The sequence below is a fragment of the Camelina sativa genome, chromosome 7 (assembly GCF_030686135.1).
Source record: "Camelina sativa cultivar CO46 ecotype springtype chromosome 7, ASM3068613v1".
Taxonomy (NCBI): Eukaryota; Viridiplantae; Streptophyta; class Magnoliopsida; order Brassicales; family Brassicaceae; genus Camelina; species Camelina sativa.
This window is the reverse complement of record NC_141886.1, coordinates 26,932,291-26,950,628: the sequence shown is the minus strand read 5'-3', so window position 1 is coordinate 26,950,628 and position 18,338 is coordinate 26,932,291. Positions and strand designations below refer to the sequence as shown.

General features: G+C 35.0%; 5 protein-coding genes across 5 annotated transcripts; 2 read left to right on the top strand and 3 right to left on the bottom strand.

Annotated features, from left to right (window-relative positions):
- The first annotated feature begins 312 nt into the window (after window positions 1-312).
- LOC104702491 (uncharacterized) lies at window positions 313-1,719 on the top strand. The gene is made up of 3 exons (XM_010418343.3): window positions 313-487; window positions 577-778; window positions 972-1,719. The coding sequence occupies exons 1-3, from the start codon at window positions 368-370 to the stop codon at window positions 1,430-1,432; spliced, it is 783 nt and encodes a 260-aa protein (XP_010416645.1). The 5' UTR covers window positions 313-367; the 3' UTR covers window positions 1,433-1,719.
- A 2,002-nt stretch (window positions 1,720-3,721) lies between these two features.
- On the bottom strand, window positions 3,722-7,933 carry LOC104702490 (vacuolar protein sorting-associated protein 45 homolog). The gene is made up of 13 exons (XM_010418342.3): window positions 7,455-7,933; window positions 7,125-7,326; window positions 6,959-7,038; window positions 6,478-6,705; window positions 6,197-6,322; window positions 5,995-6,078; window positions 5,783-5,924; window positions 5,502-5,680; window positions 5,100-5,255; window positions 4,746-4,853; window positions 4,539-4,660; window positions 4,266-4,397; window positions 3,722-4,003 (listed from the first exon to the last, which is right to left on the bottom strand). The coding sequence occupies exons 1-13, from the start codon at window positions 7,542-7,544 to the stop codon at window positions 3,943-3,945; spliced, it is 1,710 nt and encodes a 569-aa protein (XP_010416644.1). The 5' UTR covers window positions 7,545-7,933; the 3' UTR covers window positions 3,722-3,942.
- A 2,969-nt stretch (window positions 7,934-10,902) lies between these two features.
- Window positions 10,903-11,937, bottom strand: LOC104704929 (uncharacterized). The gene is made up of 2 exons (XM_087458631.1): window positions 11,751-11,937; window positions 10,903-11,564 (listed from the first exon to the last, which is right to left on the bottom strand). The coding sequence occupies exons 1-2, from the start codon at window positions 11,935-11,937 to the stop codon at window positions 10,903-10,905; spliced, it is 849 nt and encodes a 282-aa protein (XP_087314757.1).
- A 429-nt stretch (window positions 11,938-12,366) lies between these two features.
- Window positions 12,367-13,191, bottom strand: LOC109125491 (putative defensin-like protein 280). Its single transcript, XM_019227144.2, has 2 exons — window positions 13,085-13,191; window positions 12,367-12,622 (listed from the first exon to the last, which is right to left on the bottom strand). The coding sequence occupies exons 1-2, from the start codon at window positions 13,143-13,145 to the stop codon at window positions 12,465-12,467; spliced, it is 219 nt and encodes a 72-aa protein (XP_019082689.1). The 5' UTR covers window positions 13,146-13,191; the 3' UTR covers window positions 12,367-12,464.
- Window positions 13,192-14,419: 1,228 nt separating this feature from the next.
- On the top strand, window positions 14,420-16,907 carry LOC104702488 (putative UDP-glucuronate:xylan alpha-glucuronosyltransferase 3). Its single transcript, XM_010418339.2, has 3 exons — window positions 14,420-14,601; window positions 14,829-15,598; window positions 15,683-16,907. Exons 1-3 carry the CDS (start codon window positions 14,549-14,551, stop codon window positions 16,717-16,719), a joined length of 1,860 nt encoding a protein of 619 aa, XP_010416641.2. The 5' UTR covers window positions 14,420-14,548; the 3' UTR covers window positions 16,720-16,907.
- The last annotated feature ends 1,431 nt before the right edge of the window (window positions 16,908-18,338 follow it).

Sequence of the window (18,338 nt, the reverse complement as noted above, 5' to 3'; positions counted from 1 at the left end):
AAAGTTTCCACGTATATCAATCATCAAATATGTGGTATATACGACAAAGTGGAAAATGACATGAAACGACTTTTTTACTGTCGCGTATGCAAAATTTCGAGTTGTATTTCGACGAAAAGGGGGAGGAAAAAAAAAGTCACGACTCAACAACGTTAAATAAATATAAAACATTAATCAACAAACATTTTACAAGAGAACGAATATTAAACAGTTCATTTAATAATGCAATTAAGAATGGATAAGATAGTGACACACCTCATTACACTTATATATACGCATGAGAGACTCATAGGTAAGTCATTTCTTGCTCTCAAAAAAAAAAAAAAACAAGAAGAATAGGAAGAGACAGAAGAGAGAATATTTTGAGATGGGAAGTTTAGGAGAAGAAGATTTAGAGAAGCTTGTGCTCGATTATATCGAGTCATCTCCGATCACAGTCTCCGATCATACGGACGACAAGTCTTCAACAGCTCTTATCAGTCTTCAGGTTTTATCTCTTTTCACCCAAATGCATTTTCACTTCTTTTTCATCTAGATGAAAATTTAATTATTCAACTTTTTTAAAAATATTAACAGGAGATTCTTGGAGAAAAAAGAGAAGAGGAGAAGAATCTTGAAGAGAAGATAGAGTCGTTTATGAGGAGAAAAAGATTATCATACATAGGAGACGATGAGAAGAGAGATGTGATGAAAAAGATTGTCTCTAAACTCAGATCTTACGGGTACGATGCTTCATTCTCCAAAACCTCATGGGACTCTTCTTTTGATCATCTTGAAGGTAAACAATAAATTAACACTCATTAATAAACTATATATATGTTTGAGACTTTAGAAAATATCTATGTTACCAATCTTTTTATAAGTTGAAGACTTATTCCTTCACTGTTTGAAAATATTGATAAAGTCAAGAATTTAAATACGTGGATTTTGTGGAAAATAGATAATTTATTGTTTGTGAAAATGTTTTACAGGGTGTAGAGTGTTTAGGTGCACGAGGAAGTATGAGTACATTGACGTCATGGTGAAGGGTGATGGCGACGGGGATGACATAATCCAGCTGAGACGTGTGATAGTTGATCTTGATTTCAAATCTCAGTTTGAGCTGGCGAAACAGACAAAAGCTTACAAAGACATGACTGAGTTGCTTCCGACAGTGTTCGTGGCGACAGAGGAAAGACTCAGGAGAGTAGTTTCGCTGGTTTGTGGTGAGATGAAAAAGTCGATGAAGAAAGAAGGAATGTCTAGACCACCATGGAGGACTTCGAGGTACATGCAGTCCAAGTGGCTACCTGAGAATCGTCGAAGAGTCTCTAGCTGTAAGAAAGGGTCTTGGTCTTGGTCTGTGTTTGATGATGGTGGTGAAGAAGCTAGGAGCTGGACAATGAAGGGTAGTAGTGGTTCCAAAACTAAGTGTTGTTTTCCTATTTTCTGAGAGGAATTCGCAGCGTTTTTTTTGTTTTCGTTTTTATGAGTATTTCAAAAAGTAAAAACAATTGATCGGAGTTGTTTTTTGTTCGTTGCTTTGCTTCGTACGATTATTTCTTTTTTTTGGGGGATGTTGTGGAGATTTTTGTGTTGCACACAAAAGAAAAAAATTAAAAGTGGGGCTTGTTGTGTCAGGTTTTTTCTGATGCTATATCATTGCATCTTCTACTTGTATCGAGAGCTGATGGGATATATATATATATATATATATTATATATAATATGTTTTTGTCGTGATGCAAATCTCCATATAATATATGTTATAGTATGTTTTTAAGTTTCGAATGATGATGCTTCGTCCATATTTCAAAATCATCTATGTGCTTTCACTTATAATGTGCTTTTAAAAAAAAATTTGGGTTAAAACTTAAAAGATATACTTACAAAGTTACAATGCTTCGTCCATATTTCAAAATCATCTATGTGCTTTCACTTATAATGTGCTTTTAAAAAAAAATTTGGGTTAAAACTTAAAAGATATACTTACAAAGTTACAATGCTTTTGTGGTTTATGTTTCAAATTTGATCCGTTTGAGAAGGATAAATGGATAAAATCTCTAATATTTCTGAGAAGAAAAAGAATATTGCCTTTTAATATCTAAAGTTCTTTTGGTTCAAGATTATATTGATTATGTTGGATAATATTCTTGATAAGAGGACTATCTTCCCTCGAAACGGAAGAATTAGTTAAATAAAATATCTTGAACGTTTATTATGGTTTTTTAGTTGAAAAATTACGAGAATTGTAGATCAAAAATTTTAAGAAAAGAAATCAGTGAGAGTTTAATTAACATGTGAGATGAAAAAAAAAACGATAGAGATGCCGAATTAATCGAAATAATTTTAGGTGATAGTAAGAAAATGGTATATCAGTAATTCAATATCACCATATGATATAAGTTGAAAGAGCTCTAAGCACAGACTTTTTCATAAAGTTCGGAAGATAAATTTTCCTTGTTCTTTGCATTCATTGTATAAAAAATGTATATAATCATAAATTCATAATCGGTAGCTTCTCCGATAGAATCATATATGATAAGAACGGCGAGGTGTACATAAGAAGATATCAGATAAAATATCTAAAGTCGAAACTGTAATTTAATTAACAATAACCAATTAACCAAACAAAACCATCACTTTCAACCACACTTTGATAAGTAATCCCTCTTTTTGTTTTTGTTTTTTTGTCTTATCCATTTCGTCACGCTTTATTCTTTCCGAGTTAATCCGAGGGAGCTTGCTAGAAACTACGGCTAAGCACACAGTAATCAAAATTCAAAAGTCAGAAAAATAATTAACTAAGATATGCATTATCTATCTAGTTAACTAATAAAACTAAATACGTTACTCAATTGAATTGAATAGTAATATAAGAGAGGAGACAATTTAGATGAAGGGAAAGAAGAGACAGAAGGGATCTAGTAGTGCACTTTGATTTGATTAAATAAAATCTGATATGAAGTGGACAGTCAGAGACTGCTTAGCCAGAGAAGTATATGAGAAGATATAGTCTCGAGCTCCTCATTTCTTTAACTTTTTATTAATGACTGATTTGACATTTTAATAAAAAAAATATAACAACAATTACTTGGAGAAGAGAGAACCGTGTTAAGTTGACTTCAAAAAATAAATTTAAATCATTCAAAATCCAACTTGGTACCAAATTGGATCTAAATGGTTTTGGTAACAATCTGAAATTTGGATGCAAGAATAAAAAGGTTAAAGAAATTTTTGGAATGTATTTGAAAATATATGGTTTTAAAGGGGAAAATGGGGAAGTGTGTACGTGTGAAAGGACAAGAAGTAAAAATGCTTCCAGAGAAGAAACAGTGAGATGTGTCAGCTTCTGCACTCAACCTCACATCATACTTACTACTACTATATTTGACAGTTGAGAAATCCAACGGCAGCAGCAGTAGCCGAGCTACACATAAGATACTCAAATAGCTCTGTTCTTATGTTTTCTCTTTTCTTATTCTCTTTCCCAAATCGGACTTTACTTTAGTTGACGTCACTCGTCTGTCACATTTTTTTGTTCATTTATTAATAGAAGATACTCCTATTTTTTTCTGACGCCCAAAAGATTTGTAGTTTTTTGTTCTCAGAAAATAACTTTGCAAAAATGATTTTAACCAATTTCAATAGAGGAGTAAAATTTCCTCAAGTTACATTACTTGATTGATTAGCCGCCATAATTGTGTACGAAGAACGGTCCAATTAAACTGTACCACGATGAATACACACAAACCCCAAAACTCGATCTCCCTGATGGGGTAGTCATTCATGTATGTATACGTAAGATTCGACGAACCTGACCACACAATCTTCTTCTTCTTTCCATTGTCTCTCCATCATGATGATGATATATATATATATCTTGTTCGGTGGTTCTTTCTTCTATGCTCTCCATATCATACGGTAGAATATTAAAATAATTTACACAAACTCTTTTGGATCTTTACACCATATGGCTACCTGATCTTGATATCCTTTGTGCTTCTTCCAAGTCCTTGAGAAATCTGACAACCAAAATCACTCTTCAGCTCACATTCTTATGATATTCGGTTTTATGAAACCAAGTTGCAATTCCTTCTAATCAATCATTCATTCAACACCAATTTTTATGTGTTCAATAACTTAACTAACCAATGCTGATTCCTAATAATATGATTAATTCTGTTTCTGACTCGGAACCTTAGCCGATCAAGGCTCATTTGCACACAGATGAACCTGTCTTAAACCCCAGGCATTACCCGGTTTAGTGTAATTACTTGAACGTACCTTTTGGAATTAAGTACTGCGCTACCACCGAGAATAAATCGAATCCCGGAGTTAGTGGCATTTTGTAGTGCAACAGAGCGCGATTCCTCATATGTTGTTCCCCCAACCATGAAAATAACCACCTCTTGTGGCCTTTATAAACCATAAAATATGCAAAATTTGATTAGTTGATGTAAGTTTATTAGCATTACCCGGTTTATTAGCAGAGATCCGTAACTGTCAAACGAGAGTAGCTTTGACTTTTAATAATTTGAAAGAACTAGTGGCACATACCGTCCCTGTTGAAAATGATCTCCAACAAATGGGTAGTCCACATCTCGTAATCTCCCTCTGGTTATGCTCTCGATTGTTTGAAACAGAAGGGGCTGATGTTGAGTGTAGACATTTTCAACCCCCTGTATTTTTCAAGAAGTCAGTAACATGACATATATAACGGGAGAGATAAAATGTTCTTGGAGAGATATAATCTCAGATACAGACCTTAAGTCCACGAGCCATGTTGCGCGCTATATTCAAAAGATCTCTGTTTCCAAATAGATCACCAGTACGCTTTTCCATACCAGCTTGTTTCAAGAGAAATTGAACTAGCTGCAGTTGTGTGGCATCCAGTAAGTTAAGATATGAAAAGCATGCATCTAGAGTAGGATTTGAGGGTGCTTTTATCAAGTTATTCCGAATAATAAGTAAAAACCACCATGGGAGGAATTCAAGAGTCGGCAAACAAGTATAATACTAGCAGAATTACAAATCACTATTCACCCTAAAAGGAGATGCAGAAGAATATATTCAACGCTACAAGAACGAAATGTAAAATTAAAAGGAAACAGATGGTACCCCTGGTTTGTACTTTGGAGACCGTGAAGCCAATTTATTGAACAGTTGCATCAACTGAACGGGATTTTCTTTCTCATAGCGTAAAGCATACAGCATTACCAAACGTAGTCGGTCGATGTCAGACACACTTTCATTACTTAAGAGATCCGTCACTGCCTGCAAATAAAACATGAAAAGAGATTCAGAACTCCGTGCTAAAAACAGAGTCAACACAAAGTTTGCATAACTACCTATGAGTTACGATGATCTTTTATTGTTATAAATTTGCATCTCACTGGATACATTTGTATGGAACCAGTGCAAGACATGACGGGTACTGAATGCATATTGCTACTAATAAAGCACTTCTCTGTATAGCTATTATTGATCAATGCAAGAATATTCATCACAGATATTCCCTACCTCATATGCAGCTCCTTGGCCACCATTGCAAGCCAAATCCTGCTCTGTTTGTGAAACCATCATCAGTTTCCTTGCTTCAACTAGCTTGCTCATTTCAGTAACCAGAGTTACATGCTTTGAGACGTTGCCTTGCATCTTTTTGTACTCAGGGTAGTTGTCAACAAATCTGGCCATGTCCTCTGTAAAACCAACACATTCATAGATTATAACTGTCACCAACACCAGAAACTTTTTTTATAAACGTCTTTGTAGTAAATAGTTTAGACTAGTCATATTTGTACCTACTGTCTGGATATTTTGGTTACTCTTTGCCACCTGCTGAAAGTCATCTACCATTCGCTTGATGTTCATTCCAATATCCCCAAAATTTTCATACATGTTAGATTTGAAAAATGCATCTTGTTCTGATGATAAAACCACCTCCTGCCATGAAAAGAGATGTATTAGCTATAAGGTTCCCAACTAACAATATATGGCATTGGAGAAAACCAACCACTTGCTGATCTTTTGAAAGACTTCCAATGGCTTTCAAGTCCACTTTATTATCTTGAAGTCCTATGAGTTCGTGCACCATTGCCTACAGAAAATCTCTTTAATGAGCAAGTCTTATTCTTGCTAGAAAAGCAAGACATCTGTACCACAGAGTACATAATATAACATAGAGTAGCACAATAATTTTATTTAGTCAAGATAACCTGGTATGTCCACTGATTCAGCAATGGGGTAACCGGGTCATCTCTTCTGTCAATTACAAGCAGCAGCGGAGAGCTTTCAGTCCGTCTAAAGTCAAAAAGAGCGCTTTCATGCTGATACATCAATTTCTGAAACATGAAAGTGTCTTTCAAATGACTACAGGATACCGGAAATAGATAGACTCTTTTATAGCTAAGCAAGCTGGAAATTAGTTCTATCACATGCGTGCAAAATAGCGGGAAGAAATACAATTTTCAAGAGCTCGTCCAACAACTTCACTTACAGCTGTTTCCTGTGCGATCCTTTTAGCAGTGTCAGAGGTCCTCTGATATCTGATGACAGGTCTTCGTTTCAACGCTAGAAACACTGCCGCAATTCCATCAACAACACGATCGGAGAAGCGTTGCAAACCAGAGGGATCAACAACGGCTGGGATCATATATAGGTGGTTTGATGCCATATTCAATGTGAAATGATATGGATCACCAGCAACAAAGTCTGCATAATACTCCTGCAACATACAACCCAAAAAGGACTATGTTAAACAAGCCACTAGTACCCCGAGTGTACCAAGCAATATAGGTTTGAATCAGATAACTTGAAACAGGTAGGGGATCATATATAATAAGCTCCACAAATAAGGCTTGTTCAAAGAGACAGCTAAAATCTATACTTATACTGACCAATCAATATACTATGAATCATTCGTTTAGTATCAGTATCCTATTCAAAAACATCATGGAGGAGGGAATTGTAAAAATCACCTGAACTTGCTGTACAACTTCTTGCTCATCCGAATCAGCCAAAATATGAATCTGAGTATCCTTTAACAGGTTGGAGAAAACTGAAAGATTCATTACAAAAACAAAATCAAAACATTTATCAACGTCCGTGAACAATGATAAACTCGAAAAAGGTGTAGCGCCGTACACAAATGGTATTCTCCAAATCTAGGGTTGGCAAGCTGGTATCGTAGTTTCTGAATATTCTCTGAAGTTGGACGGATGAAATAAACAGCTTTCAGATGCGACATCGATTCTTTCGATACAGAGATTGAATCTATCATCTCCACAAGAAAAACTTCTTTCTGAAGCAACTCTGACTGTGAATACACAATGCTTACATTGCTAACCTGCAAATTTCAACAATAAATAAAAAAAAACATGTAAGGACGACGAGACGATGTGCCTAAATCACGATTCCAGATATACAAATCAGAGAAGATCAGTAATAGAAGAAGACGAGATCAGATTATTATACCGTTTCCGAGTCGAGTATGAGAACCTTCATGCCGGAGATGTCCTGAAGCATCCGATTGATGTAATCACGCACAGACGTAACCAGCACCATCGTTCCACCGCCAAAATTACGCTACGATTAGCTTGTTTGAATTCAGATCTACGGCGATTGATCTCGTCGATTACTGTTTCGACAACGAAGGCTTGGCGAATTCGTTCAGTATCTCAGATCTTCCTTAATCAAGAAGAAGAACGGCCCAGACCCCAGAGACTCAAACGAAGACGATATGAGGCTTTGCAAAACAAATCCTATTTTATCTGGTACTTCCTTTTTATTAACACTAACTTATTTTTGTTTTATTTAAACCCAATCTTTCCAGAAAAGCTGTAGAGACAAACGGCAAGATGTCCAAAAACATAACGGCGTCTAGTTTATTTGTATCTTTTCATATTACTACCACCAAAAAAACAAAAGGAATGAATGAAAAACTATGAATTATCAACCAATTAAGCTTAACTACATGGTGGTTGTAAAAAAAAAAAAACTTAACTATCGCTTTATAGATTTTACTTTTTACTTATTCCTTAGCTTTTAACGTTTTGATTAATATCATAGTATTTATATATATATATATATATATATATATTTTTTAAAAAATAAAGTTATATAGTATTAAAGATCTTTTAAATGAAATTTTGAATTAAATCTAAGTTGTGGGATGTAGTTAAGACTTATTAAAACAGATTATGAAATGAAATTTTATTATTCATATTAAGGGTATGACTGGTTCAAACGCTGCGGTTGCGGTTGCGGTTGCGGGAGATTGTGGTAGCGGGCATTTGCGGTTTTAAGTGTTATTAAGCGTTTGAACGACTGGTTTAGCGGTTTCAAATTGGTGCGTTTGCGGGAGGTTTACGACTAGTTGACCAGAGGGTGCAATAGCGGTTGGAACATAATAAATGTGATATATAATATATAAATGTTTTAAAATATCAAAAAAAAAATTAAACTTGATTAATAATTAAAAATCATGAAAAAACTACAATAATTATTTAGAAAAACAAATAAATTTCATAGTAAAATGTTTATTACTTTATGCATTTGGTCTATCACCAAAAATTGCATCAAGTAATGTGACAAATGACAAAACAAGTGCTTGATACCGTGGATCTTCTGGATTATTTTTATAACTATGATAATATTTCTTCGATGAATCCAATCGATGTTTGACTTGGCTCCAAGTCAAATCAACTCCAAGTTGCTCGTTAAGATTCTTAAGAATATTTTCCTTTTAAATACCACTTAGAAATTTTGTTGTGGGATTTTTTTCTTCTTGTTTCTCCAGGATTACCCTTTGAAGTAGAACACACGTTGCCTCTTTCGACCAGATAAATCTCTGAGTCGAAGCCAAACGATTATCTTGCGAAGCCATGATTATGACCTAGATATATATATAAACATAGTCAAAGCTAAATCGATATGATCAATAGAAAAAATATAACCACATCTACCGTACCGTATAATAAAAAAAGAAATCAACAATAAAAAAAAAGGGACCTTTTTCTTGTGTTCTCTAACGATGAAGACTTGTACGAAGAAGAAGATATTATATATTAGGGTTGAGATGAACTGCACTTTTATACTAGTTTATAAGGTGAAAAGAAAAGATTTTGTATCTAATTTATTTAGCAAATGAATATTTTATTCTCAATGTTATTTCTTTGATATCTTTTTGGCGGGTAATCATATTATTCCCGCCGTGTCCGTAATCATATTTCCCGCTGTATCCATAGTGATGGTTGGTGCTATAATATGTGAGAAAGTTTCATGTCGTTGAGATCACAATCATTTGATAATTAACCCAATGTAATCTCGACTTTAGAGAGACTTTACTTAACAAAAAAAAACCAGGATCAATGAATGAAATTTGAAAAACCTGGAGAGTAAAATCATACAAAAATGAGAATCCTTACACTCTCACGATTATTAAATTTTAAATATAACTAGCTAGTACAAAAAACTTCATAAACATCTTTAGATGATGCGTTCATTGCCAATGAAGAGCATCTTTAACGAGCATCCCATATCTCTCGTGCTATGTCGTCTCTTACTGTTGACATATATTGATCAGCCGTTGGATCATAATTTCGATCGACTACATTATCATCATGAGATGGAGACATGTTTCCTTCCCGGTCAGCATCATAGTTCTCCGTTTCTTCTGCAGCATTGAAGTCGTCGTCCTCTATATTAGAATCTCGAATAAAATTATGCAATGTCATAGTTGCAGCAACAATCTTCTCCTGCATTTGCACATCATAACGAACACGACCTTCTAAAATAGACCATTTTCCCTTCCACACTCCAAATGTTCTTTCAATCACTGATCGAAGCGAAGAATGTCTCTTGTTAAATGTCTCGCGTACAGTGCCTAGTCTACGCCCAGCAAAATGATTTGGATGGTACGCTTCACCTCGATAAGGAGCTAAAAACCCCCTTCGATTAGGATAGCCAGAATCCACTAGAAAATACTTCTCCGAGCTTGGGAATGAGAAAAAATTATCATGACGTGCACAATATGTCAATATCTTGGAGTCGTGTGCACGTCCCGGGACTCCAATATGTGTGTATATAAATCTCATATTGAAATCACACACTGCCAAAATGTTCATTGATGTGTAGTTATGATGATTCCAGTACGTGATCTTTTTATCGCCACCAACACGAACACGTACATGAGTACCGTCTATAGCTCCAATACAATCTTGAAAATATGGAAAATACCTCCTATCATGCATGATTTGTGGTGGTATATCGACAAGTTCCTCTCTTTTCCATGATACAATGTCTGAATGCAAGCAACAAAGGGCATTAAAAACATCATCAAATTTTGTTGTCACGGTCCATTGTGCAACTTGAAAATCTGCTGCTATGCTCCTTTGTGATGAGTTATGTCCCAAAATCTTCAGCGACATTTCTAATGCAACCTCAGATCTTACCCGATGAGAATCTTTAAGACCATACTTTTTTTAGCGTATCTAAGAGCTTAAAAAACACTCTTTGTCTCATACGTAAAACATGGAGGCATTGTGTATCACTTTCATACATTAGTTGCTCCATTATACGTTGTCCACGTTCAGGATCCGTTCTCAATTGTTCTCTTTGAAAAAAGCGAAGATGATCAATGCAGATTACTGCTTCAATAGCTTGGTCATCTGCTTCTATTATTTCTCTGACTGTGTTCAACTCCATGTCACTTCCTTCCTGTAACAAATTAAATTCTTGTTACATTTTGACTCTTAAAAAGCATCCTCATGCATAATAAATGAATAGAAAATATTATATTGTAAAGGCCAACAAAAACTTAAGTCAAATCAAAACCAAAGACAATCTTCAATGTCGTAAACAAAATGCAAACAAGAAATAAAAATTCCATAAAAGATTACGTCAGCAAAACCAAAGCTAATCATCAAACAAAATCATTACGGGACTCCTTGGTTTGTCTCTTTAGAAAAGGTAGCTTCTCGTCATCTGGGAGAGCAAGAAATAAACCGCGCACAACATCATTTGTTGCAATAAGATCAAGAGATGCCCAATAAAGCTCCGTCATCGGAACCAGATCCGGTACTGCCCTCACATGTTTCACAACAAGAGCCATTCGTTCTTCAGTTGAATTTGTTGACTGAGATTTTGACTTTGCATTTGTCATTTGCTCTAGAATATCATTTCGGTCTTCCATAGTAGTAGCAATACGGCTGAGCGTCGAGTCTACTGGATTTTGTTTACGCTTTCGGTTTCGACTTCTTTTCTCCTGAGTGTGCATAGAAGATGTCTCTTTGGATGCAAATGATGGTTCTGCCTCGGAATTTGGATTTGCAGAGTTTTCCCTTGGAATTTGTGACATCCAATCTAGGTCTTCTGTTTCCATATGATGAGGTTCGTTCTCACGCATCATATCTTCTCTCTCGTCTTCTTCGTTTGTACGTTCATTCTCACTTACGTCAACTAATGGAGCATGACGATTTACACCACGTCTTGGTTGCCATGACTCCTCCACCACAACCGTTTCATCTCGGAAGACCACATGAAGAAGCGGTATAAACCGCAGTGGGTGCGACCGGAGTTTCGAAGCTTCAGGATAAGCCTTATAAACCAAAAACAAAATTCCAATCAATGAAAATACAAAACAAGAAATTAATTATTACACAAATATGTGGTTACATACCTTAATTTTATCTTTCCACCAATGATCAGGGGCATCAAGACTTCCTGTCCTGGGATGAACTCCTAGTCCAGTTGCTCCAAACGTGATTTTACGATACAGTTCATATTGCCTCTTTAAAGTATCAAGTCTATTCTTAATTTTGTTCCAGTTTAAGGTTAGTGGAAATTCCTTTTTAAATTCTGTAAGAACATTTTCTTTTCCTTTCTCACTCAAACTTTTGCCTCTAGAATTTCCAGCTTGTTTCTCTAGCGTTATCAAATCTAACAACAAACGAGTCATCTCGTCTGACCAGCTAATTTCTATTTGAGAAAACAAGTTGAGACATATATTCAATCACCAAACTCAAAACAATATATAGAATGAAAAAGATGATGCTATGAAAAAAATAGAAAGAGTAACACATATATAACAATATAATGAATGATAAAAGAGATTGATCAATACTTACGTTTCCATCTTGATTTTCATCACCTTGGGTTGACGCCATAATTTGGAGGTTTGAGAGACTAGGGTTACGGCTTGATTAGGGTTGAGAAGGTGTTAAACATATATAGAAGATAGAAAAAAAAATATCGTTGGTTTTTTTTTTTTTTAATTCCAACCGCAAACGCTTGCGGGAACCAGCTTTTGAAATTCAACGGTTGGGAGCGATTGGAAGTGACTGGGAGCGATTGGAAGCGATTTGTGTGATTGGCCTCAAACGCTAACAAGCGTTTGCGGGAGCTAGCGGGAGAATCAGTCAAGCTATAAGAAGCTGATAAATGATACATATCCGGCACCTTAGTTACTTTTTATCTTATGCATTATTAAGCTTTTTTATCTTTACAATAGCACATGCTTAAAAGTGGTTCAGCTCTATCAGGTCCACAATAGCCTCCCGGATGACCAAACCTCTTACATTCTTTGTTGCAATCTTCGCTTTTCAACGTGGGATCGCAATCGTGCAATTGAGAGTCGGCCGATCCTGTCCAAGCAAAAGTAGTTTTTTTCTTTTCGTTAAGAGATAAATGAAACAATCTTAATTAAAGGAAAAGATTGAACTATGTAATCAATTGTTGATGAATATATTTTCTAATTCAAACTAAACGAAATAGATTAGGAGTATTTTTCTTCTTTCGATAGTTTTTCATTTCACGATGAACTAGTATTAAAACTAATAATTTAGCATGAAAAACTGTAACTTATGTCTTATGTAAATAATATTATTTTGGCTTGGTTTCTTTGAATCATCCAAATAATTAACAATATATTGATGTTAACAAAAAAATATATTTCAATGTGCATGTAAGTGTTAGTAATTATTGATTCATGGATCAAATGATAATGAATGATTAACACTTTTGCATGTTTACAGTTTTGAATCTACAAAGTATAATAAGGCTAGAACTGGAAGGTGAAAGGTGAAAGGTGACAGTTAGAAAATAACCTGAGGTTAAGAGAACACTAAAACAAATAAACATGAGAAAGAAGTGCTTGATTGAAGCCATATTCTTTCGGTGGATCACTGGATGTTGGTATATTCGAATATTTTGGGACAAATAAAATTATATGAATGTCTAAAGATGATTTATCCTAACATATATATATATATATATATATATATATCAAATTTAGAGACAAACATACATATATACTAGGATATATATTTATGCTAACATACATATATATATATATATATATATATATATCTTAAATGCAAAATATACAGAAATATATGATTTGTTTCCTAGTTATGTAGATTTATGTTGACTAGGCTCTTTTATACCAAAAGATTATCATTAACCAATAATTTTTACATGATTTTTTAAGATTCAACATGGGAATAACTTTCTTTGATATAATCATAATTAAATTAATTTAGTTTAACATATATAATATTCTAATATTGGTGGTGCTAAAAAAATAATAAAACAATGGTACATGAATTAATGATATTTTTTGTTTTTGTTTTGGATTAATGGTATTTTAAATTTATATTAATGTTGATCCAAACTCGTCCCGCCATTTAACCATTTCCAAAATACCTTTTTATAAGTTTAAATGTTTATATATATATATATATATATATATATTTATAAAGTATAAGTATATCAAAAATAATATATGAAAACCTTTTAAAGGTTTAGTTAATCTAGATGTTGAACTAAACCATTACAAACTTTTAATTTTTGATGCTTGTTAAGTTAAGTTTTAGATTTAGATTCAACTTTTAATCATTGAATTATAGCCGATGTATGATGTTGAACACATTTTTTCCTTTATTAAATGTGTAATATATGTCCATTTACAAAAAGTTGAATCACAACATATGCATCAATTTAATATATATACATATATATATATATATTATTAACTTTTTGTATTATATCATGAGTCAAAAAATTTTTTAAAACAAAGATAATAAGAGAATCATTATTTTAAATCTTAAAAATTATTGTAAATATCTATATTAAGTGTGAAATATTATGTAGATGTTTTTAATTTTTAAAATTTTTAATTGCTATTATTACAAACTTAATTACAACAAATGTTAAATACCCTACAACAGAAGAAGGATACTTATTAGTTAGCAGTGACACATTTTTTAGCTTGACGAGATATTTTTGCATTGCATTCCTTACTTTTGAGTTTTGACTATCCCAGGTTTAGAAAGAAAAGGGTCAAAGAATAGTAAAAATAGATCAGGGTTAAAAATAAGAAAAACCTAAAACGTAAAGGGGCTATTTCGCAAAAACGAATGGTTTCAATCACTCATTTTGTTAATACGCATCGTTTTGTCTCTAACCTTCCGTCCAAAATCTAAATTTCAAAATCCCTAAAATGTCTCTTCGCTGCTTCATCATCAGGCGATTATGAAATTCTCGAAACCGGCCCTGATCTCACGGAGACAATGATACCTTCCTCAAGTCCCATGGAGTCAAGACATCGTCTCTCCTTCTCCACGTTAGTCTTCGTCTTCCTCTTCTTCTTCATTAGTTTCTCGAGTTTGATCAACACTATAGAGTATAGACTATAGTTAGTTAACTTAGTAAGCTTCACACACATGGTTGACTTTTTTGAAATCAGATCTTCGATCTTTGATTTTGATTCTGGAATGTGTTTCACAAGCGTCTCTGTGTATTTATATATATAATCACTGCTTCGTGTTTTAATTTTCATGTTTTGTGTAGTGAGAAGACAAGTAGGAGGAGATTCCAAAGGATTGAAAAGGGAGTCAAGTTCTCTACTCTGAAACTTGTGTTGATTTGTATAATGCTTGGAGCTCTGTTCACGATCTACCGATTTCGTTATCCACCGCTACAAATTGCTGAAACTCCAACAAGTTTTGGTGTTACTACTGATCCTCGCTATGTTGCTACAGCTGAGATCAACTGGAACCATATGTCAAATCTTGTTGACAAGTACTTATTTGGTAGAAGCGAGTATCAAGGAATTGGGCTTGTAAATCTTAATGATAACGAGATTGTTCGATTCAAGGAGGCTATGAAATCTGACTGTGATCATGTAGCTTTGCGTCTAGACTATGCTGCAAAGAACATTACATGGGAATCTCTATACCCTGAATGGATTGACGAAGTAGAAGAATTCGAAGTCCCTACTTGTCCTTCTCTTCCTTTGATTCAAGTTCCTGGTAAGCCTCGGATCGATCTTGTCATTGCCAAGCTTCCGTGTGACAAATTAGGAAAGTGGTCAAGAGATGTTGCTCGATTGCATTTACAACTCGCAGCAGCTCGAGTAGCGGCTTCTTCTAAAGGGCTTCATGATGTTCATGTGATTTTGGTATCTGATTGCTTTCCAATCCCGAATCTTTTTACCGGTCAAGAACTTGTTGCCCGTCAAGGAAACATATGGCTGTATAAGCCTAGCCTTCACCAGTTAAGACAAAAGTTACAGCTTCCTGTTGGCTCCTGTGAACTTTCTGTTCCTCTTCAAGCTAAAGGTCAGTAGTAAGCTTCTTCGTCTTCTGTTTTCAGCTAGTTTAGCATCTATACTCGTATGCTGATTATGATAACTTCAATTGCAGATAATTTCTACTCCGCAAGTGCAAAGAAAGAAGCTTATGCGACTATCTTGCACTCTGCTCAATTTTATGTCTGTGGAGCCATTGCAGCTGCGCAGAGCATTCGAATGTCAGGCTCTACTCGTGATCTGGTCATACTTGTCGATGATTCGATAAGTGAGTACCATAAAAGTGGCTTGCAAGCTGCTGGATGGAAGATTCAAATGTTTCAAAGAATCAGGAACCCGAATGCTGTACCAAATGCATATAACGAATGGAACTACAGTAAGTTCCGTCTTTGGCAATTGACTGAATACAGCAAGATCATCTTCATCGATGCAGACATGCTTATCCTTAGAAACATTGATTTCCTCTTCGAGTTCCCTGAGATATCCGCAATTGGAAACAATGCTACGCTCTTCAACTCCGGTCTAATGGTGGTTGAGCCATCTAATTCAACATTCCAATTACTAATGGATAACATCAATGAAGTTGTGTCTTACAACGGAGGAGACCAAGGTTACCTTAACGAGATATTCACATGGTGGCACAGGATTCCGAAACACATGAATTTCTTGAAGCATTTCTGGGAAGGAGACGAACCTGAGATCAAGAAAATGAAGACGAGTCTATTTGGAGCTGATCCTCCGATCCTCTACGTTCTTCATTACCTCGGCTATAACAAACCTTGGTTATGCTTCAGAGACTATGATTGCAACTGGAATGTGGATATATTCCAGGAATTCGCAAGTGACGAAGCACATAAAACCTGGTGGAGAGTTCACGACGCAATGCCTGAGAATTTGCACAAGTTCTGTCTACTAAGATCGAAACAGAAGGCGCAACTTGAGTGGGATAGGAGACAAGCAGAGAAAGGGAATTACAAGGATGGACACTGGAAGATAAAGATCAAAGATGAGAGACTTAAGACTTGTTACGAAGATTTCTGTTTTTGGGAGAGTATGCTTTGGCATTGGGGTGAGACAAACTCTACTGATAATTCTTCGACCACCACCACCACTTCATCACCGTCGCATAAACCTGCTCTCTCTGCCCTGTGAATTCTTTTGGCTTTATTGGGTTTGGTTTGGTACAAAAGTTACTCTCCTTTCACTAACCAAATGTGAGTTGGTTATGTTTTTTTTCTTTCAATTTTTTTTTAATCAGCTTGAAACCTTGTATATCAAAGATGAATCCCTGAAACGATGTAATCATGAGGAAGGAAAGACAAATGAAGAATTTACAGGAAGAGTTAGATTCGCATTCAGGTTTTAAAGCAAAGAGTGGTATTGTTGCCATTCACCAGGTTATATAGAACCGGGTCTGTTGAACCGTAACTGACTAACCGAACCGTCAAAATTGATTTGTGTCAAGAATGTTTTCGAGTTGTTTCGAATAAATTATGTATTACAACACTTGGGAGCCTATTCGAAAATAATAAGGAAAAAATATTAATAAACATATCAATAGAAGGAAATTGGAAAAGAAAAAAAAAAGGAAATTAGCTAAACCGACAATGTAATCTATAAAAGAAGGCTCTCTCACTCTTTTTCACATCATCACATCTTTCCTTATTTTTCTTCTTAGTTCCTCTCTCTCTCTGTACAACGGTCACTCCGACTCCGAGCGTACGGTGGTGGTCGGTCACATTCTTCTTAACTCGTCTCTGTTTCTTTTTCTTTCTATTGGATTTTCACCTTTGTCTTTTTCTAGGGTTTGGTGGTTTCTAGCAGATTTCTTTTTTTTAATAGCAGATTTCACTCGCTTTTTCTAGGGTTTGGTTTTTTAAATATTGCGCATCGGTTGCTTTGCTTTATATATGTTCATGTGATTGAATTACTTGTCGTTACGTACTTATTTCAGGTTTTGGATGATGCGTGATTGAAGGGAAACGCTTCTTCTCCGTGCTAACGACGTCTTCAGGGGGTTTTGTTCTTCTTCTTCTTCTAAAACTCAGTCTCTGTTTTTTTTTTTTGAACCGATCGATCATTGGATTTTCTAGGGTTTGGTTTCTAAATTGCATAGGTTTGCTTTATATATGTTCATGCTATTTACATGCTGTTATGTTGTTTCAGGTTTTGGATGATGAGAGTGATCATGGCTTTGATGGACACGCTTCCTCTCTGTGGTACTTCTTCAAAGGGTTTTCTTTTTCCTCTTCACACACGCCTTTTACTTATTCTTTTTGTTCATGTTCCTTATGGTTTTTGCAGGTGTTTAGTCAGGTATGATATGATCATGGCGTTCTCGCAGGTTCCTTGATCTAAACCCATCTCTATTTGATTCTGTATTGTCTCTTTGGTTCGGTGGTTTTTTTCTAATTACATGTTATTAACTTTTCGTTTTTTGTTTTGTTGGTTTAGGTTTGTGGAGGCTTTGATATCGGTGATGGCTTTGACTGATCGTTGTCACTCTAATTCATGATATTCTTCTAGGGTTTGTTAATTTTCTAAATTGAATCGTTCAATGCTCTTCTTCTTGGGTCTGTTAATATTTTAGATTGTGGAGGAAGGAGGATGCTTTGATCGGTTGGTGATCGTTTTGATGGATCGTTTTTGCTTTCTCTGCGCTACATCTTCAGGTAGTCTTTTTCATCTTTTCATTAACTTGTTTATTACAACCATAACTCCACCATTGTTCTGTTTTATGTCTCAGTTTATCGTGAACTTGAAGGATGCCT